The 22,709-nt window shown below is 33.0% G+C and overlaps 3 protein-coding genes across 4 annotated transcripts in view; 1 reads left to right on the forward strand and 2 right to left on the reverse strand.

Annotated features, from left to right (window-relative positions):
• Positions 1-7,046, reverse strand: part of LOC106076574 (uncharacterized) — a 53,264-nt gene extending 46,218 nt beyond the window's left edge. The window contains exon 1 of the mRNA XM_013237399.2: positions 6,826-7,046. The gene's annotated coding sequence lies outside the window, so the exon portion shown is untranslated. The remainder of the gene's footprint in view (positions 1-6,825) is intronic.
• Positions 1-22,709, forward strand: part of LOC106077623 (putative RNA polymerase II subunit B1 CTD phosphatase RPAP2) — a 273,180-nt gene that overhangs the window by 35,125 nt on the left and 215,346 nt on the right. The gene's annotated exons all lie outside the window — the stretch shown is intronic.
• LOC106076580 (uncharacterized) lies at positions 16,205-22,496 on the reverse strand. Of its 2 annotated transcripts, none has more exons than XM_013237406.2 (9): positions 22,402-22,496; positions 21,109-21,264; positions 20,723-20,886; positions 20,498-20,562; positions 20,323-20,401; positions 19,513-19,602; positions 19,256-19,386; positions 18,323-18,422; positions 16,205-17,796 (listed from the first exon to the last, which is right to left on the reverse strand). In XM_013237406.2, the coding sequence occupies exons 2-9, from the start codon at positions 21,238-21,240 to the stop codon at positions 17,118-17,120; spliced, it is 1,440 nt and encodes a 479-aa protein (XP_013092860.2). In that variant the 5' UTR covers positions 21,241-21,264; positions 22,402-22,496; the 3' UTR covers positions 16,205-17,117. The 2 variants fall into 2 exon arrangements, with proteins under 2 accessions (XP_013092860.2, XP_013092859.2); XM_013237405.2 differs by having other exon boundaries at positions 22,364-22,486.

The following is a 22,709-nucleotide window of genomic DNA, read 5'->3' on the forward strand; positions in this document are numbered from 1 at the left end:
TAATCCTCTTATCTACATAGGCCTAACTTTAGATTTAGAACTAGATCTCAAATAGGTCTAATAAAGACTATTATTTATTATACGCTTCGGCTTCATCTAAGGTTTAAGCTATAAGAAGGATGTACATGATGTTCCTGTAGTAAATTACTTATCGTTTACCGCAAATGAATTGTTTAAAATCACTACAATCACTACAATCACTAACCTAACATGCCTATCAGATCCCCACTAAAAACAAACAGAATTAAAACGCCACCACGCGATTTATAAAAACAACAACCCCCCCCCCCATTCATAATATTGCATAGAAGCTTTTGGTAAACAATGTTTAACATTTATAATAGAGCAGTGCGATTCATAACAAACGAATATTCACATTTGACTAGAGTAACACCTTTAGTAAAATCACTAAATTTAGAAAGCCTTCAGGACAGAAGACTCAAAATTAAAGTAGCAATTACACATAAAACACTGAACCATAATCTTCAAATACAAAAACAAAATTTAATAAAATACTCTGAAAGACACAAAGATAAAGGCACATTCCTCGTCCCGTATGCTAGGACAAATTTGTACAAATACTCCTTCTTCCCTAGTGCTATTAGAGCATGGAATGGGTTGCCTGAGCTAGCCAGGAAAACCAGTGACTTAGCAGAATTTAAGTCATTGGTTAACATGCATGACTAAATGCATGACGCGTATGACGTAATCATCCTCTTTTTTGAAGTAACGTCTGTATTATATAAGATAAGATAAGATAATGTTGCTACGTTCAAGTGCAGATATTGGCTCCAAAACTTCTACCACCATTTTACTTGACCAATCCCTCTTCAAATGCAGACTGTGACTAAATAGTTGTTAATTCCATCCTTTTCTTTAAAATAATCAACGCTGTTGATATCCTTGTGCAGGAAACAGCTATGTGCATTTCAACCGCTATTACAAGTTGAAAAGTTTTACTCATTTGAATTGAACTTTTTAGTTTGTAAATAGAAAACATTAGTTAAAATACGATTGTAACTATTTTTCCCCTATTTAAACTTTGGCCATCATTATTCCATTTTGTATTTCTAAGTTAAACTAAAAGTTTCGTTTAGTTGACTGTTACATTTCTCTGGTACAGTGGATGACACTTGCATAATATGAAACACTGCTTATTGCTTTTAATTATATCCGACTTATATACAAACTAAATATATTCTTCAACAAAAGTATATAGTTTATTAAAAACTTAAGTAGTTTGTATGACAAGATATTTAATTTATTAATACAAATATTTTTATAACATTAATTTTGAAATAAACGAAGCCGGTTTCATAAATGCATATAAAAAAATCTCATCCTTCATAAATATAGCCTCCCCTTTTTTACTATTTATAATAAATGATTATAAAAAAAAGTGTACCTATAAGAAAAAACTATTTGCATAGTTAATTGTAAACAATTAATCGGTTTCGTTTCAGAAAATAAAAAAGTATCGTTGCTACAAGACCTTGAAATATCTAAAATATGATGTCGGATGTTTCATATGATTTCTAGTTTTTACAATCAGGACGGACAGAAAGACAGACAGACCACACAAAACTAATAGCTGTTTTTCCTCTATTTCAGAGGCCACTAAAAAGTTGTCCACCTATATACAATGGAACGTAATTATGTAGATCATGTTGCTTGTGACAGAGAACCATTACATATATATCATAAGGAAGACCTGTTCTCTCAGTGTTTGTTTCATTATAAGATAATGTCTTTACCAAATATACAAACCAAATTTAGTGAAGACTTTGATGAATATAGCGAGCTTTTAAACGAATGACGTACTATTCATTCCAATTTTACTATTAGTTATCTAATAATATATTTTCTACACTCGTAATCATATCGATTATTACACATAGATAACGCTAGACAAAGCCAATACGAGCATTCTGTAAATCGATGGTCGTGCCATTATAATTAAGCTAGATAGGGTTGAGTACATGAAAGCCTTTTGTTATTAAGATGCTGAAAGAGTCACAAATACTTTGAAGAAAAACGTGAGCGAAATAACATTTCTTAGTCAATCAGGATCAATAGAATATATCAAAGAAATTAAATATAGACTATAAAGGAACATGAATTGATTGGCTGATCTGAAAGCTAAATATACACATGTTTAAAAAAAGTTGAGCTTGTCTACCAGAAAGATTAGAATCAGAGATCTGGACGCCCTAGCTTGTAATTATCTTTTCTTTTTCTTTTTCAATTTGGCTTTGTTTGTGCTAAGATGTTTGGCTTTGAACTAAGATGTTTGGCTTTGAACTAAGATGTTTTGCTTTGAACTAAGATGTTTGGCTTTGAACTAAGATGTTTTGCTTTGAACTAAGATGTTTTGCTTTGAACTAAGATGTTGGCTTTGAACTAAGATGTTTGGCTTTGAACTGAGATGTTTGGCTTTGAACTGAGATGTTTGGCTTTGAACTGAGATGTTTGGCTTTGAACTGAGATGTTTGGCTTTGAACTGAGATGTTTGGCTTTGAACTAAGATTTTGGCTTTGAACTGAGATGTTTGGCTTTGAACTGAGATGTTTGGCTTTGAACTGAGATGTTTGGCTTTGAACTAAGATGTTTGGCTTTGAACTAAGATGTTTGGCTTTGAACTGAGATGTTTGGCTTTGAACTGAGATGTTTGGCTTTGAACTGAGATGTTTGGCTTTGAACTGAGATGTTTGGCTTTGAATTGAGATGTTTGGCTTCGTCGAACTAAGATGTTCGGATTTTGAACGTTTCATTTTCAGTTCCAAAAAAAAAAAAGAGGTCGCATTAGACTCAGTTTAAAATGTCATCCAAATACATTATAATATATATATAACAAAGTTAGGCTACTTTTAGTGCACTATTAGTGGAATTGAAATGTTATAGAAGGATCTTAGGTATCACTTACAAAGACCACACAAGAAATGAGAGAAATTTCAAAACAGCATCACAATGGCAATCGGGCTTCACGATGACCTGCTGACCTCTATCAGATAACAAAAACTGTATGGCCATATCACAAGGTCCTTATGGCTCGAAGCCATGAATAGGGTCTTCCAGCCTAATTCTGTGGTCAGCGTCAAAGGTTCGCAATCCTACAAGAATGTCGCAATGACCAAAAACAGATAACTGTCATTATATAGTCTAAGTTTATAGTGACCAAAAACAGATAACTGGCCATTGTATAGTCTAAGTTTATAGTTACCAAAAACAGATAACTGGCATTATCTAGTCTAAGTTTATAGTGATAATAGTGATGGGGAAGAGCAGTGTTTCCTAAACCTTTCCCTTGACGGAACACTTCACATTTGTTTAGTATTTAGCGGAACACTTTGCTTATTTTTTAGAGAGATTAATTCACGTGCTACCCTACTAGTTCATTATCCCAGTAGTTCGTACAACACCTATTCACACAGTTTGGGAAACACTGGGTTAGAGGATTGAAGTAATTGGTATAATGCTTTTATTAGGTGTGGCAAACTGACACAGAATATTTCTCTTCGAGATATAATTTTAAAATAAAAATATATCAGTGGAGAAAATTAAGATTAAAAGCAAGAAGAACAATGTCTAATACTAATCAATTTGACTGATTGCTCCAAATGAGGGCCCCGTGCCTGGAAGGGGCCCGCCAATATACATTTAGCATATCACTATCAAACTTGGCTCTTGACACAGTCTTTTAAAGATGTAGGACTCAAAGGGTTAACATATTTAATGTAGCTTACGATTGACGTCACTTTAATGAACCCACTGGCGCCTATTGCGTTTGAGGTGCATGTTGTCAAATACTTGTTGATATGATAATCTCATTAATAGTAATAGTTGTTAATGTAAAAAAAAAATGTAGAAGGGGGCCTCGCAAGCATCCAATAAATTGTGCCCTGCAATTTGTAAGGCCGGCCCTGGGCACAGCTGTTGATGAGAGCTAGGCATTTAAAAAATCTAACGAACGTTGGTATGGTGGATAAACAAACAATTATTACATAAGATAGTGCAGTAATTACGTCAGGGTCGATCAATCCAATTAACTTGTTGTTAACTCACGATAGAACTCGTCTTATCATTGTGCTTTCAAAGTTGTTAACAGCAGGCCTAGCCTTAGCTTGGCCGAGATCTGTGGCAATAGTTTTGATACAAATCATAATGAATTTAGTTAACCTTGCATTTTACATTGGTTTTTAGATACATGATAAAAAAAACAACAAGAGCTTGTGGACAATTTAAAATACAAAGCTTTAGATCGCATAACAACTTTCAAATTTCTTAATGTCACATGAGTCAGGACAAAATAAGTGTCACTATCCCGATATGATACAAAAATGTATATATATGTACAGAAAACATGCAAAGAAACTGATCCACTTCCACATGACATGTCTAAAAAAAATACTGAATGTCAAATGGCAAGAAAAAATAACAGATACTGAAGTCCTTCGAAGAGCGGGTCTGCAAAGCAGACGATGGGCAGGACACGTCTGCAGAATGGAAGACCGCCGCATCCCTAAACGACTCTTGTATGACCAATTAAGGGAAGGAAAGTGCTCGCACGGTGGTCAAAGAAAACGCTTCAGGGACACCCTCAAAGCTTCTCTGAAGGCGTTCAGCATAGACCCAGCCACATGGGAGACAGAGGCACATGACAGAGCATCATGGCGTCGCGCTGTGAAAACTGGCGCACAGCTTGCTGAGGAAAAGAACAACTCTGGCAGAAGAAAAACGCCAGAGAAGAAAAGCAAGGCCCACGACAATAGCTCCTGCTGGAATAACCTGCCCAGTGTGCAGCCGAACATTCCGCTCACCAGCCACATGAGGAGGCATAGAACCCCAGTGCAGAGTCCTCAGCCCCCTGGATGACAAAGTGGTCATCATCGAACCACGATGGACGATGCTATAAACATTTATATTTATATTTATATAAAATGTTTCAATGTGGGGAAAAAATGTTTACTTTTCTTGTATTTTAACGTTAATTATTAATTTATTAGTAGTTAAAAGTTAGGCCATTCATCACTGAGTACCGCACCTATTTTTTTTTTACGAAAAAAAGCACTGTATATATATATATATATATATATATATAAAATGTATAAAGATATAATTACTGTACATTTTAAAAGTCATACTATACACAAGTAAATATGATCTAACCTGCAAACCTTATTGAATGTAGGTAGACATGTCGGTCCTAGGTTCCTCTCACAAACCTTGAACAGGAAGGGGACAAGTAGGATCATATTTAAACATCACCATGGAAGTTCACTGGTAGACACGCCTAGTAACTGTACATCTCTTTACTCAAAAACGCTGAATTATAAAACGAATATCCATTTGGATACTCAGACCTAGCCTGTATCATTTCATTAGAAGGATGAGGCTAGATCTCTTGATGAACTGGTGATAGATCTATAATTGTTCCTGAACAAAAGCTTATAAATAAATGTCATGTTCGTGAATTAAAGAAGTAAATGTCACTCGGTTGGATCTATCTATAGCCTGCTGGCAAATGTTATATGACCTGATCTAACACATGTGGATCCTATGTCAGCACTGTCTAATGTTTTAATAATTGATGACACCATTTGTCTACGTTGTAGAGATTGTATTCATTTTATAAGAAGATCTGTTACACAAATATTTAGCAGAGCATTGTTTGAATAGTTCTATTCTATCTGTTTATCTGACAACTAAAGTTAGATCCAACGATGTTTTCATAACAAAATATACATTTCTTTCCTCTGCTAACTTCAAGCCTCACTAGCTAAACATTTCTTTCCTCTGCTGCCTTCAAGCCTCACTAGCTAAACATTTCTTTCCTCTGCTGCCTTCAAGCCTCACTAGCTAAACATTTCTTTTTTTTCCTGCTGAATTAAAGTTTCACTAACACAAAATTTCTATTTCTCTGCTGCCTCCTCGATTAGGTTGAGAGATTGTCATGTTTCTGGGTTAACAATGCTTGGCTAATTTGGTCTTATATATATTGAAGACGTTGATTCAAAACAAAATTACGTCCTACTCGTACTTATGGATGTCTACCTCGTGTGGTATGCGCTGTCGCCATCCGTCTAGTCCTGCTGAAGGCTTAGACTAGGGTGTGATACTCTTCAACTGTAAAGGAACCTCCGAAACATGACCAAAAAAACAACAACAAATAATGTGTTCATCTAGTTGTGCATGTTTATTAATAGACATTGGCTCCCTATGAAAGCGAGAATGGACAAGGTGGTCACACTTTGTCATCAGTGTATCTACAATAAAGAAATGCCCTTGTACCTCGGCGAACTGATCACTTCATATGTCCCTCAACGCTTCTAGTGGTGCCACGTTTCTCCCTCAAAAGCTACGGTCTGCGGGCTTTTTCAGTGAACGGACCAACTCATTCCCCATTGATCTCAGACAGACAACATGCTACTCTACATTCAAGAAGAACATTAAGACCTATCTGTTTAAAACTTTTTAAGATTAGTTGTCTTTTTAGCTCTGGTGTTTATGTTTGTATTGTTATCACAGCGCCTTGAGCCTACATTTGTTTGTTAACAGCGCTTTATAACTAAAATTATTATTATTATTAAGTCCTTGTTTTACATGGTTCATTCCTTCTCTTTCGGTACTAAGGAAGAAAACAATGTACGACTTTGTCCAAGTATATGAAATAAGAAATGTGTGTATGTGTGTGTATGCGTGTGTGTTTTATTTGCGACAATAAGTCTCTCAGATCTAGTGATGCTAGCGAGTATATACATAGACCTAGTAATATTGAGAGGAAAAAAATCTCAGGATTGGTAAAATGGTAAGCAAAACTTATTTTACCTTGATTAAGAAATGTATCCAGCATGAGAAAAAAAGTCATTGACAAATCGTTTCACTACAGGAGTTTGACTGGATGCAGGTTACAAGAAAGATACCTGCATACACACACACAAACACAAATAAATGGTTTCCTTTAGCTGCAAACGGTTTTAAGTCTTTGAGTCTGCATCAGACGACAATAGAACAATGACAAGTATTGTTGAATCTATGAAATGGTGTTTGCATTCAGTTCCTCGCGCCCGTGTCAGCAGACGACAAGTTGTCATAAGCAGACGTCGCGCCTTGCCTGACGCGGCACAATGACAGGCGCATCCGATAGATTGATTGGAATAAAAAATATGTTGCAATTTCCTTCGTCTTCACCTTTTCTTTCAAACGAAAAGTTTCTTTATCTTCCTGCTGCCTTCCACTTTTATCTAGTGGACACCGGAGACTAAACGTACTCTTAGTCCCAAATATATTCAAAGCTTTAGAAGTTGAGGATTCGCTAAACTGTTGAAATTACGCACACGCCTATGGATATGAAAACGAGGCTTATAATTTACTTTACAAAAATGGAGCCATGTTTGATATACCCTCTAACAAACACATGCATAATAAAGTCTATAAGCATGGAGCTATTGTGTTTGATATTTGACTGCCAAACGTATTGTTTAATCGCTAGTCGAGTAAATCGTATTTTTTTTTGTTATGTCGTGAAAAGAAAACATAATTGAGCCCCCCCCCCCCAACTGACAACGACCTCATTATCATCAGATTTGATTTAAATAATGGGTACAGGTTGTCCTCAGTAGTCTCAACGTACACACTAGTCCTTGCTCTTCAGACTCGTAATGATTAGCCTTGTTTAATTAGCGCGTTTTAATGTAAATATAGATGTCACAAAAGTAATACAGAATATTCCAGAGACAGAATAATGTGCTAAAAGAAAAGAATTCTTTTGGCGCCAAATTCAAATCTCTCAGCATTTGAAAGTTAACTATCAGATATTTTTTAGAAATAAAACTTAAAGGAGATGGAAATGGATGATTAAAGTAAAGAACACCCCCCTTATTTTTTCAAACCTATAGGGCAGATGATGCCCACGGTTAACGATGATGATAATAGCACAAAAGTCCACTTCAGATTGCCTAGTCTATTATTGAAAGACGGCAACTGACTAGATATTTTGTGGTATCATTGAAGAATTCTGGACCATCATTCTGACGGCAACTGGCTAGATATTTTGTGGTATCATTGAAGAATTCTGGACCATCATTCTGACGGCAACTGGCTAGATATTTTGTGGTATCATTGAAGAATTCTGGACCATCATTCTGACGGCAACTGGATAGATATTTTGTGGTATCATTGAAGAATTCTGGACCATCATTCTGACGGCAACTGGATAGATATTTTGTGTTATCATTGGAGAATTCTGGACCATCATTCTGACGTCAACTGACTAGATATTTTGTGTTATCATTGAAGAATTCTGGACCATCATTCTGACGGCAACTGACTAGATATTTTGTGTTATCATTGAAGAATTCTGGACCATCATTCTGACGGCAACTGGATAGATATTTTGTGTTATCATTGAAGAATTCTGGACCATCATTCTGACGGCAACTGACTAGATATTTTGTGTTATCATTGAAGAATTCTGGACCATCATTCTGACGATCACTTTAGAAAAGAAATCTTACTTAAAAAAAGGTGCCTACTGTCAATGATTACCACTGTCTGATAAATCTGAGACATATTTAGTGGACAGAACTAATTTGCAAATAATTTAAATTTGGCCATGGGTTTAATAAATAACTAGATGTTCAGGAACATTTGCGCACCGTCTGGATCTATAGGCATTTTTGTAGAAGTTAATATACTCTGGGTAGATTTATTTAATCTTTAGGGATATACGCATATTTTATAAGGGGAAAGATTCTAGCATTTACAGACCTAATTATTATCTATTTTTAAGTTAAGTGGCATTTCTCTTACTCTACGTGGAGCCTTCGTAATTACTGTCTTTACCACAGACACACATATATAGGTCGGTGGTACGAGTTAAACTGTGATAATCTCTCTCTAAGTCCTACATCTTTATATAGGTCTGTGGTCATGACAACTTCACTGTAGGACCAGAACTTTAGCATTTCTAGAAAGTACAAGCCCAAGTTTTCCAAACAAACACACACACACATACATTGTACATTATATTTTACAAATTGACCCGCGTTTTACTGTTACTGTTTAGAAATGTAACAAAATTTTGATCTATTTGTATGTGTATGAGCGTATCTGTTTGTGTGTTTTATAGTTTTCTACTGGAAAGAAGAGCAAAATAAAGGAATCCAAATGAGACAAAGGAATGGGGTAAGAGATTGGGATGAATTCTAATTATAGAGACAAACAATATTCTTTTTTTTTTTACAAAAAGAGTAGATAATCACATATCGTGAGACAATGCCAAGAATAAAAAAAGAGTTATCCCGCTGTGAATCTCTGTAATTATAAACAAAAGACGTGTATTTTTTTTTTTTATTATTGTCTAGTTTCAACATATTTGGCATTGCAAGCATTCATACATATTTCAACATATCTCAGAGACGGATCTATTATATTCTCATTTCCACCGAAGTCATTTTTGAAGTTCACTATGTAGAAATGTCCTTTGGTTCGTCTTTTCCATATCCTCAATTGGGGGTGTTGGATATGAGAAAGGGCAGACTGGAAGTATGTGTATACCTACTGAAAAAGAAAGAATGAATGCATTTAAATAGCTTGTTTGGAGATATAGTAGGTCCTGATTTACAATTGAATTCTTTCCCCTCTTTCCAATCTAAGGCTATGAAGTAAAAGAAATGTTTCAAAAGTTTAGCTAAATTTCTTGTATACTAAAAGCATTGGCATATATAAGTGTCTAGGCTGGTCACGTTGGGACAAAATATATTACTTTGTAGTACAAAAGTAACCGCTTCTAATAAACGTAGTATGAATTGGATCCCTTGTGCTGAATATAAGCTAAGCAGCAACAAAGAGCCCGTGAGATATTTATTTTAGTTTCCCATTTCAACAAATACATTTATGAAAGATTCAAGACCTGTAATCAGTGTGCAGGGCCGGCCTTACAAATTGCGGGGCCCAATGAAATGGATGCTTACGAGGCCCCTCTTCTATTTTTCTTTTTACAATAACAACTATTACTATGAAATCCTTATATCAACATGTATTATGCAACATCCATAGGAAGGAACTCAAACGCAATAAGTCCCAGCGGGTTCATTCAAGTTACTCCAATTGTAAGAGACACTAAATATGTTGACCCTCTGTCCTACATCTTTAAAAGCCTTTGACAAGACTGATAGTGATATGCTAAATGTATATTGAGAGAGTCCCAGCCAAGCGCGGGGCCTAATTTGGAGCTTTCGTTCAAATCGGCCTAAGACGGCTCTGGATGTGACATCATGCTCGCCTTGTTGGTCTGTTGTAACAAAGATAAGTGCTCGATGAAAATATTCCGTCAAATTCACGTCAAAAGACGAAGAAATGAAGACACGATTTTTAGCATTCCGAAGTTCAGATTGCAAATTTAAGGAAACTAGTGGACAAGGAATTCAAAAACGGCTCTAACGATTTTCTTACTTTTACAAAGCATAATATCAAGTAACTCTGTTTGTTTGTCTGTCTCCAACACCCAACCTCGGATCAAGTTGAAACTTGTTGTACCTAACAAAGCATGAATTGATCAAACAATTTACCTAGTATTGCGTTTCCTATACTTTGTTTCCCCACTTCCCATTCTTGGATCAAGTAAAAAGTTTGCATGATTATTCATTGTCGATGACAGTACATGAATTATTCAAAGCATTAATTATAAGTGGTAATTAATGTTGTTTTACATAGAAAAATGAGTTTATTCCTGCATTATTGAGATATATGGCTGTGATTTATCATGGTTCTTAACTTTAGATAAGCTTGTTTTTTACTTATTATTTTTGTTAATATTTTGATCGTTTTTTATGAATGTCTAAAGTCGGTACTGGTTTCTAGATCAACCCTAGTTTCTGAAAAGATTAAACTATCTCCATGTCTGCCATAGTCACAAATTCAGCCAACTTTATGGTAATTAGACCTTGAAAAGATTTACGTTAAGGTTGAGTGACTTCGCAGTTACTGGGCTCAAAAGTTTTTATTCAGCACGTAAATTGGAGAGTCAGAGAGAGACAGACAGACAGAAAGACAGAAGAAAACGTTGCAACAAAAATAGAGAGAAAAAGACTTACATCTGTTCTAGCAAACAGCAAAATATCATTTAAAAAGAGATGACGAATAGTAGAACTCGATTGGGAAGGTGACAAGAGATGAAAGAGAAAAAAAGAGAAAAATGAAAATAAAACAAGATAAGAGAAAGCGAGGGGGATAGAAAAAGAAAGAGAGAGAAACTAGAAGTGAGACATATAACAGCCAAGGAACAAATTTATTAGCTTCATTATTTTCTCAGGACAAAGAGATTATATCAAGACACAGCTAATGAAGGAAAGATCTATATAAACAACTCTCACTTTTTATCGTCTGCTGCGCTCGTACATACACATACACACACACAGATTCAATCATTTACAGTTTTACACTTGACACGGACACACTCATACATTTGAGGCACAGTTAAAAACAACACTTTTAGTTGAGTGGAAAATCTATCAAGCCACATGAACACTTGAGCAGTGGCGTCAGTGACTTTGTGTATGCGTGTGAGGGAATCTAAACACAAGAAGAAAAAGCAAGTCAAGACTATCACTTGGATTTTCTTCCTCTGTTATCTTCTCCTAAATCCCATAATGATTCAAATCAATTTAAAACATGGCTTCCAAGTCTCAGAAGGAAAGGGGAAGACGGATGACACTCTCCTGAGAAAAAGTTTGATAGATACTCTACTGTAATATTGATCTCTTGATGTGGCATCGAACTTTGTCACGTGACCTGAAGTTCGATATGACGATGTTTCAAATATAATTGGGGTATTAAGTGGTCGTTTAGTGGTAGTACAGTTGCATACATTATACTTTTTGATCTAACTCACATCCTTCTGTAACGACCTCATGGAGAATATAAATATCCACATGGATTTCGTCATTATTCCCATCTTAGTGCACCTAACCTATTACAGTAAATGTAATGTACATCTGAACAATTCTTGCACTACTTGTCCCAACCAGAGGGAGACGCACGTTTTCGTGTCGTCTTACTGTCGGTCTGTCAAATTTAGATTTATATAGATATATATATACACATTATATGTACATTTTAATGTGACTACTGTCATAGTATAATACTCCAAGCACAAATTTCAGGGATGATGCTAGCAAAGTTCAACGATAAAGACAATTTCGTGTAATTTGAATGCCATTTATAAGTTCAGTTGTGTTATATCTCGCCATTTAATTGCCACAAATGTGGAAGCTATTTATACAAATTTGAATGAGTTTAAAATGAGGAGAACTATTGATGTATAAACAATTGTCTTAAGGTTTAACAGAAGGATTTTAAAATGTCACTTCAATATTGGAGAAGGTTGAGCTCATCACGACACTCGAATCTACATTTACACACTTTGAGTTCTTAAGGAATTGTTTTCTAACAGTTCTTTCTGTTCTTTTCAATAGTGCATATCATATTTTCTTTAAAGAGTTTCTCTTTACATCTTATGAATCAGGATTCTTTCTAAATAGCAACAATTTCTTGTATCATTTGAATCCTCTGAAATTTAACTATGCCCTGAAATAATGTTTGGTTGCATCATTCGTGTCTTTATAGTTTCAATGTCATCAGGTGTCTACTATTCCAACCAGTGTGGGTAACCAGAAAATACATCAACAGTAAGATTACTCTGAATTCAAAACTGTTTTAAGACATCTATTATTTCTATATCTGAATAATTTCTTTGAACTGATGTGCATGTTTCGTTGTTTAATGAAGTCAAACTTTTTATAAATTATAAAATTATAATATATTAGTATATATATATATATATATATATATATATATATATATATATATATACATATATAATATATATATAATAAATTATAATTATAAATATAAAACAAGTAAAAAAGTATTTTAAAAAAGATGATTCCTCGTTTTATGAAGCTGATGACTTTGTTCTTAATAAGTAATGACAAAAATCCTGTTTACGCCCATCTACAGATCTACTCAGAACATAGAGAATTATTGTTTGGTGATATACAAACGTTAAAAGACATTCTAGTCAAGACAGTATTCTAACATAACAGCTTGTCTGAAAATAGATGAAGTTTAAAGAAATCTGTTTGAATAGAACCAACAATTTTTTGTTTCTAACTAACACGGGTAGTAACTCGCGCGCGGTTGATACGTTTAATCTTTCTTTATTTCAATATTTTGTATACAGTGCAGGGTGCGCAGACAGGATGCGCAAAGACCCACTTTGAAGTTACTCATCCTTTAGCATGATTTACTGAATATATGCAGGAATTTCCACTGACGTGTGTTCAGGATATAAATCTCCTGACCAAATTCAATTGTAACATGATTCTATTTTGAACAATTATAACAGTCAAACCAGAGTTTTCCCTGTGTGACCAATTAGCTAATTTTTTTTTTCAAAGATATACATTAATTGTCAAATTTCTAATAAAATCGTTTGAGACGTTGTCGAGATAAACGTCCTCCAACTAAAAAGTTTTCAATCTGATAAGAGACATCGTATAAACACTTTTTAAACTGATCAAAACTTGATGGACCTTTTGCGTTATTGCAGGGAATGTCTTCGGGACATTCGTCTTATGGTTAATTTGCTTGGTCTCTTAAAAGTGATCAGATTGCAAGGTTTCTAATGGTTGTCTTAGAATTTTATATGGACAAGGCTAAAGAAATGTGTACCGATGCCAGGAGGAAATAAAATAAACTTGTTGTTGTTCTGAGAATGCCCAGACTATGGAATTAGTACTGCAAGAAGTTGTTGTTGTTTTTTGTAAAGCTTAGATATTGTCATTATTTCTGAGACATTAAATAAGAATTAACCGAATTTCTAGTCTAGATTTGTGTTCAATGACAGCGGAGGCACCTCTTTGGGTTGAGGACAACTCCACTGTCTGTCCTCCAGCACTGTATTCTCCTCTACGGCTCCACCCACTACAAATCTGTGCAGAAAGTTATGCGGCAGGATGAACTATTCACGTTAGCAATAAATATCGTATCCATTACGTAGACTTATGAAATGTGTGTCCAGCGCCGAATCGATACATAGTGTGCACGTAATGAGGTAATCGACTTTTCTGTCGCACTGAAGTGAAACTAATGATTTTTTTTTCTTGTTTCCTCTTCTCTCACCCCATTTCCTTTCACCATCTTTAATTTGTCTTACATCGTTAGGCTAATGATTCTCTGCTGTGTCCTTGGCATTGGGGATTTACTCATAGCACTGGGGACAAGAGATTTGACCTGTTGCTCCAGATGCGTCTGTTTTCAAGTGCTATCTCTACTCGTGTCATGAAATTGAACTTAAAGCGCAAAATGTCACTGGAAGGTTTTGCAGCCAAGTCGATTGAAAAGATCTGTTATGTCGTAATAAAACATTACGACAACTTGAGTAAGCCAGTTTCATCAGCGTTAGTAGGTCTCGCATTCCAAACAAGATCAACTTGGACTGGTGGTGTGTATTGCTCTATTGCGAAATGCACTTGTCAAGGTCGTAATACAGGAACATGAAATGAATGACGTCATTTCGAAGGCAAATATTTAGAACAATGACCTCCCATTGTATAGACTAGATCTTTAAATTATGGCAACTTGGACGAAAATAATTTAATGATGTGAATTTGAAAAAAAAACAAATCCTCGATTAATGAGAAAGAAAAAAAAATATGGATAATCAATATTCAGTGATTAAAATAAAATAAATAAACTTCTTAAATGTAAAAAAAAAATAAAAATGAAGTCTAGTAGTCTATTTGTCAACTGCTTATATGTACAAAGGAAATGAACCTCCCATCTATCATCAAAGAGTTCTATTTTTTTTACTACTTAAAACGAGCTCCTTTGTTTTTTCCTCCACCATAAGTTTGTGATACTTTGTGCTTAGTGTTTAGTCAAACCATTTTTTACTCAAACAGTTTCGTTTGTATTTAATGTAATTACAGGCTAATAGACTAGCAATTAGTTTCTAAAAATCTAAATGTGCTGGCTTAGATCTAATAGTAAACATTGCTTAGCTCTCTATGATCTTATAGTAAACATTGCTTAGCTCTCTATGATCTTATAGTAAACATTGCTTAGCTCTCTATGATCTTATAGTAAACATTGCTTATTATATATATAGCTCTCTATGATCTTATAGTAAACATTGCTTAGCTCTCTATGATCTTATAGTAAACATTGCTTAGCTCTCTATAATCTTATAGTAAACATTGCTTAGCTCTCTATGATCTTATAGTAAACATTGCTTAGCTCTCTATGATCTTATAGTAAACATTGCTTATTATATATATATAGCTCTCTATGATCTTATAGTAAACATTGCTTATTATATATATAGCTCGCTATGATCTTTTAGTAAACATTGCTTATTATATATATAGCTCGCTATGATCTTATAGTAAACATTGCTTATTATATATATAGCTCTCTATGATCTTATAGTAAACATTGCTTATTATATATATAGCTCTCTATGATCTTATAGTAAACATTGCTTATTATATATATAGCTCTCTATGATCTTATAGTAAACATTGCTTATTATATATATAGCTCTCTATGATCTTATAGTAAACATTGCTTATTATATATATAGCTCTCTATGATCTTATAGTAAACATTGCTTATTATTATATAGCTCTCTATGATCTTATAGTAAACATTGCTTATTATATATATAGCTCTCTATGATCCTTCAAAATAATTCAACAATTTAAAAATTATGCAAAGTATTTTTCCCAAATAAGGAAATAAAATAATTCTGGACTACATAGTACTATACTATATATATAGTACTATGCAGAGCCAGAAGTGTAGGTTTTGGGGGAAAAGAAAAGGATGGGGGGGAGTAAAGACTTTATAAGAAAAAAAAAGCGTCTGGAAATATAAGTTAGATGGATCAAGGGAGCTCACCGTAGTAAGTTGTAACCATAGCATGCAGTGAAGTAGGTCAAAGAAGCTCACTCTAAGATAATTAAATATTTAGTGTTGGACTGTGTCTAGGGAAATCACTATACCAAGGAGGAATGTCTATTTACTGTAAGATAAAATGTTAAATCATGAGTAGTAAAAATAAAATGAAAACCTCATGCCATGCCCAATCAATGTTATCAGCCAAGCAGACTGTAGATACTCAAAACAATGCCAACAACAAACGAATGATATGTATGTTTAATTGAACATCATTGGAGCTTAGTCAAACTTTTGTATATATTTCTCAGTCTTATAATAGTTTACAGTGTCCAAAAAATCACTCAGTTGAATAACGGAACAATAAATAAATTATACAGCTACATTTGAACATTATATCGTATGACATTATGCATAGTTTTAGGAATGAGAAACATTAGAGCAAGGACAGTGTTATAAAAACATTTTCAGGTATAACAAATAAATAGTGTATAGAAGTTTCATCACAGATGTGGCATGGGGCCATTTTTCTTTTCAAATATTTTTTGTGAAGTAAAACAAAACTTTCTTTCCCTACCAAAAGAATTAAGTTCACATCTCAATGAAGGCTGTGATTTTTTAAATTTTGAATTTTTAGAATATTCACTAATCTGCTTTAATATCATTCATAGAAAAAATTGAAGATGTGTGATCAATTTACTGGTCACATGAGACTCCTATTTTGTGTGATTTTCAGTGGTAAATAAACTTCCATACTTTATAAAAACAAAAAAAAAGATGATGATTTGAAATCTTTAAAAGAAACATAAAAAAAAATGCCAAACGAATAACTACAATTATTAAATATTTAAGCTTTTGACATTTACAAATAATCTCATAGCTAAAACTCAGAAGGAAACAACTCATCAGAACATATCTGGCCAACTGCTTAACATGGAGTAAATTTCTGCTACTTTGTTTATATAATCAATGCAAAGTGAATATACATATGTTCAAAGCAGCTTTTATTCACACAAATAAATTTTAATCCAATTGGTAACAGTTATTATGAACAAGCATCTTTAATCATTTGATTTCTCCAGTCATGAGGCTCAATCAAAGTCTGTATTAATACTGCTAAAAATTTACTTAATTTTCTGCTTTGATAAATATTTGGAACATTATTCTCCATCTCTACATCCCATAACCATCTTCCGGAATCTGTTAGCATGTGCACTGCTTGGTCTTGGCATAGAGTCTGTGTTTAATGTATAAGGTGGTGGGGTGGGGCTGAATGGGGAAGAGGATATTGAAGAAGTTCCAGAAGAAAATGTGAAACATTCAGCTGCTGAGTCTCCCTTGCCACTGTGTACTTCTACAATGTTCGACACATCTACCACCCTCAGTCTGCCAGTGCTGACAGATCTCCTCTTTGGTCTGCCATCCCCCTTTGACCCCTCTTGTTTCACTGACGCTTGTGTAAGACTCTGATCATTGGGTGACAACTTGAGATCATTTGGCTTCAGGTTGCTGTCACTCTGTGATGACTTAGCCTGGGTCAGCTTGTTGGATCTCATAATTAATGGTTTGTTGGGGATGTCAGCCAGCCGGTTGATGAGCAGATTTGTCTTTGGCGAAACAACTCTGTCCTCTGTGGCCTTTAATTTAAATGATGTAGGCTTACTGGGTGATGTGGCAGATAGGACAATTTTATGAGATGCTTTTACTGGGCCAGGTCGAGAAGAAAAGGATGGAGAATCATCACTAAACCCATCCAGTCCTGGGATGTGAGTGTCATAGTAGTTTGTTAGCAAAGGTGGTGAGGAGTCACTAGAACTTGGAGGTGTGTAAGGCAACTTTCTGAAATAAAAATGAGAAAAACTGCAACAAAGAAGAAAAATGGCTAAAAATACTGGCACTATGTTTATGTAATCTTTATTGTTTCTAAAAGTGCATTGGTACAAACATAGAAACTGATTTTTATATATATTCAAATTTTTATGCTAATTTTTCAAAATTTTTTCCCCATGTACACACACAGATGAAGACATGATTCAAAAGTTCTAGAAACACAGATAAACTATTCAGAAAACTTAAAGCTTCATCAGTACTCTTTTTCACTTAAACTAATTCTATTAAAATTGCCATTCTCGATGTGTAAAGGTCCATCAACAAAAAAATATTGTGTCCTGAGACTTGAATACAAAGAAACTCTTTTCAAAATAATGAATTTTCATTTTTATACCTGTATTAATAAATTACTTCACAATATTATTTTGTATTGTGACTACTTTGTTAAAAATATTTTATTGTAATCAAAAGTTGTTGTTTTTTAAGTTTAAGATTGATCAATGTCATATTGTCTTATTGGTTATTAGAATCTTACTTGTCAATAATAAAGTTTGGTTTAGTAACAACTGGGGTAGCAGTTAATGATCCAACAGCAAGCAACTCTTTTTCTAACAATGATCTCTCCTCACGAAGCTCTATAGAAAAGTGGTAGAACAAAATCACATTAATATATGAAGGTCTTTATAATATTTAATTACATCTATTAACTTTTCTGAACTTTTCCTTGAAACTAAAAAAAAACAAAACTTTATTATAATAAATAACCAGCTGATACCCATGATTCAATATTGCGCAATAGTTGCATAGTAAAAATTGTTACAGCTTTAAAGTTTACATGCTCTTTAGTTTGGTCAGATTTTTTTTTGTTTTTTTGTTTTGTTTTGTATTTTAACCTTACAATGGAACAGATCACATTAAAATGCTCCACCCCCCCAAGACACACTTTTGCCCCTTGAATTATGTTAGCAATAAATAATGAAATATTTTTGCTTTTATTTATCAAATGAAACAGTTTGAAAAGAAACATCCTTCCAACAAAGCATCCACCCAACACACACACTGAAATATCTAAACTGTCTCCTTCAGAAGCAGTTCAGGAAGAAATGTCCTTTCTCAAATAAGATCCCAGACAATTACATATCTTATGCTCTCCAGTTCTAGATGATAAAATTAGCTATTGAAATTAATTTTTACATATTACCAGGGCTTTTTTTGTGTACGGTACAATGTGGGGAAAAAATATTACTTTTCTTGTATTTTAACGTTTATTATTAATATATTAGTAGTTAAAAGTTAGACAATTCATCACTGAGTACCGGCACCTAATCACTAAGTACCAGCACCTTTTTTTTTTTACAAAAAAAATCACTGCATATTACTGATTAACAACAAAGTGACCAAGCATTTGTAAGTGTGGAAATAAAAAAAAACTATGAGTAAATATAAACTGTGTGTAACTGGTGTATACCTGTAAGTGTTGGCTCTCTAGATCTTAGTCCAGGTGTTGTACAATCTCTCAACTCCACTTCATTATCTATACAGTTTTGAAGAAACTGGGCATCTTCAATGAGCTGGTTGATTTCCTTAATTAATGTTGATCTGAGAATGACATATTAGTTGTATGACATATTAGTTGGAAAAGGAAAATAATACATTAAGTAAAAAAAGGGTGTTTTTTTAACCAACTCTTTGATGTACATGTGTGTCAGTGTAAGTCCTGGGTACCTTAAACTTTCACAAACTTGATCAAAATCTAGATAGTTCAATTGTTTGTTCACAACTTTTAGTTCATCTTTCATATCTGAAGCCTGGTACCTTTAAAGAAAAATAAATTGATGTTTTTTTAATTCAATTGTATTGATATAGGCTAAAAAACTTAAAATAAATCTAGTTTTAAAAGCTGTGTAATCATTTCTTGATTTAGAAAATTTATAATCACATATAGAGGTGCAGATCTTAGAGAGAAAGTGGAGATGGATTGGTCACACCCTGAGAAAAGATACCAACAACAGAGCTAGGCAGGCCTTAGAGTGGAACCCCCAGGGAACAAGATGTAGAGGAAGACCAAAAAGAACATGGCGACGCAGTATACTAGAGGAAGTCGAGAGGACCGGAAAAAGCTGGGAAGCCCAAAAAAACTAGCAAGAGACCTTGGAGAGTGGCGTGTTTTTGCTGAGGCCCTATGTTCCATGAGGAACTCAAAGGAATGATGATGATGATAATTTTACACTATATAACTATTTTTTTCAATAAATACATATTTCTATTTAAAATTTAATAAAATAAAAATAATAAAAGGACTATAAATCTTCAAGTTTGTGTAAAAAATGAAATTAATTTTGTTTAATAGCATATTTTTTAAAGGTATAATATTTCAAATATTTAATACACAATTAAAATTGAGTTTACAAGCTACAAAATTCAACCAACTTGATTGGATAAAGTATTGGATTCAACCAACTAGATTGAATAAAGAATTGGATTCAACCAACTAGATTGGATAAAGAATTGGAAAAACAATATAACCTCACTGACCTGTCTTTGGCAAGAGGCATCATAGGTGTCTCTCTTCCATCTGATGTCTGTGACACATGGCTCATTGCGGATTCAGGCCCTAAAGAGATAAATCACAGTCAATTTTTGTTTGTAGAAGATATTGGCAGCAAAAGAACTTAAATCTCTATTTCTCAAATAAGCAAAATATGCATACTTGCTGTTTCAACTGCATAATTTAATACATCATTGTTGTGTTTTCTCAGAATCAATTCAGGATTTCTGGAAAGAAAGATGAATTTTAATGTTTTAAACTTTGTAAACATCAGTCAGTTACCAATTATGGTCAGCAATTTTACAATTAGAAACAGATGAAATTCACATCATCTGCTCCATGGATGGAGTAATTTACTTTTTAACTTTATATAACCAGTCTACTTACACTCCCTTCTGTGTGGCCTTTTCTTTTACACTTTCAACAAAAAAACAAATTTCTTTCACCAGGTGATCCCTCTGGTTGGGAGGCTCTGGTAAAAATCTGGGAGAAGTTAAGATCTCTGTCCTCTCATCTCTTATTTGTCTCCAGATTTCAATAAGTGTTGATATCTATAGATAAAATGCATGACCAAAAAGAATAATAATAGATACTTCTTTACTTGAAAAAAACAATTTAAAGGTGTAAGAAATTTATTATTTCTGTATATTTAAAGGACCAGAGTATTGTATTAATTGAAGTATCATATTTTGTAACAATTTCATTTCTAAAGGAATTTAAGTGTTGTGGTTAATAGATACTTAATTAAAAAGCATTTAAAATATGAGATTTACTTCCTGATGTAACTCCAGGCTTTGCTCCACAAGTGATACACCTAACATTTCTCTGATCTCAGCATGTTCATTTGGTTGAACTATTTCTTCAACAAGGTGCCAAAGTGATGGAGGCTTCACATATGCTTCCATTATTGCTTTATTCAACTTTTATATCTGGAAGTTCAGTTTCGAAATATAAATAATTTAATATTGAGTTTACCAGATTAGATAAGATTAGTTTTAGCTTGACATACATACATACTATGTAATTGGATATTGGATAGTTATAAGAAATATTGCTTCATATTCAAGATCTAATATTTTTATTAGTATAATACTATTGATACCAAAATGAATAAACAAATGAAATTGTAAAATATTTAAAGCATACTTTTAACTTTAATGAAGTCTTTTAATTTAAATTCTTAAATAATCGAGACATAGCCTATATAAGATTTATATAAAATATTATTGTATTTACTTTTATAATTTTAAACTTAGACAAGCTTAAATTTAGGCAATTGTATTTTTGTACTTATTTTTATACTTAAATTTAGACAAGTTATTACTGTAGTTGTTTTCTAAGACCAGAATCTAAATCTTGATAAAAAAAAAGTTTATTAAATTAAAATTAGATTTTTAAACAAGATATAGAATCTACAGCAATAATACATTACACTTGTGTTAAGTGTACTTTAAACTAGTGTAATAAATCTTAGATACAATTCTATTCAAGATCTATATAGTCTTCTTGACCAACAAGTAGATCTTCAAGTCTATAGTCTTCTTGACCAACAAGTAGATCTACAAGTATTAATTAAAAGTATAGGTTAAAACACTGTCATTTTATATAACTATAATAATAATTTAAGTCTCTAGTATATATATATATATATATATATATATATATATATATATATATATATATATATATATATATATATATATATATATATATACATTTAATATATATATAAATTTTTAACCCAAATGAAGTATATAAATGAGATTAAAATGTAAACTACATTTACTAGATCTATTTCTTTATTCTATAGGATTAGGATAAATTTGAATAATAGACCTAGAGAATAGAGTCTTAAAGACTCTAATAAAGCAAAATGTAAATCATAATAATTAATTGTCATATGATATGATAAATTATAAATTTAAATTTTAATGTTATTAAGTCTTATTATGTCTTGAAGTTGACGTTCTATAAAACTATTTTAGTAGTACTAATAGAATAATAATTTGGCTAATAGTTTAAGCATACGTTGATTTAAGAACGAGTAAAATAGCTCAGATTTTTACTTAAAAGAACATGGTATTTTTTGCATTTTTTATATAAATTAGTATAATCTCATGACTAGCCATCCACCATATTGTTTATCACAACGGAACCAGTATATTTTTGTTTCCTGTGATGAAAAACCCCTTGACGATTCATTAGAAAATGCAGTTTCAAACAATAAAGCTGATTTTAAAAACAATTATATTAAAATTAATTTTTATTTTGTCGTTTACGTCAAGAAACTTTGTTATTTACTCTTTTAATATTCAGAAAAGTAATTTTAATACTTAAAAAAAAAATATTTCACACTTTCCTATGCACCGTAAAA

The sequence above is a fragment of the Biomphalaria glabrata genome, chromosome 5 (assembly GCF_947242115.1).
Source record: "Biomphalaria glabrata chromosome 5, xgBioGlab47.1, whole genome shotgun sequence".
In the NCBI taxonomy this organism is placed as follows: Eukaryota; Metazoa; Mollusca; class Gastropoda; family Planorbidae; genus Biomphalaria; species Biomphalaria glabrata.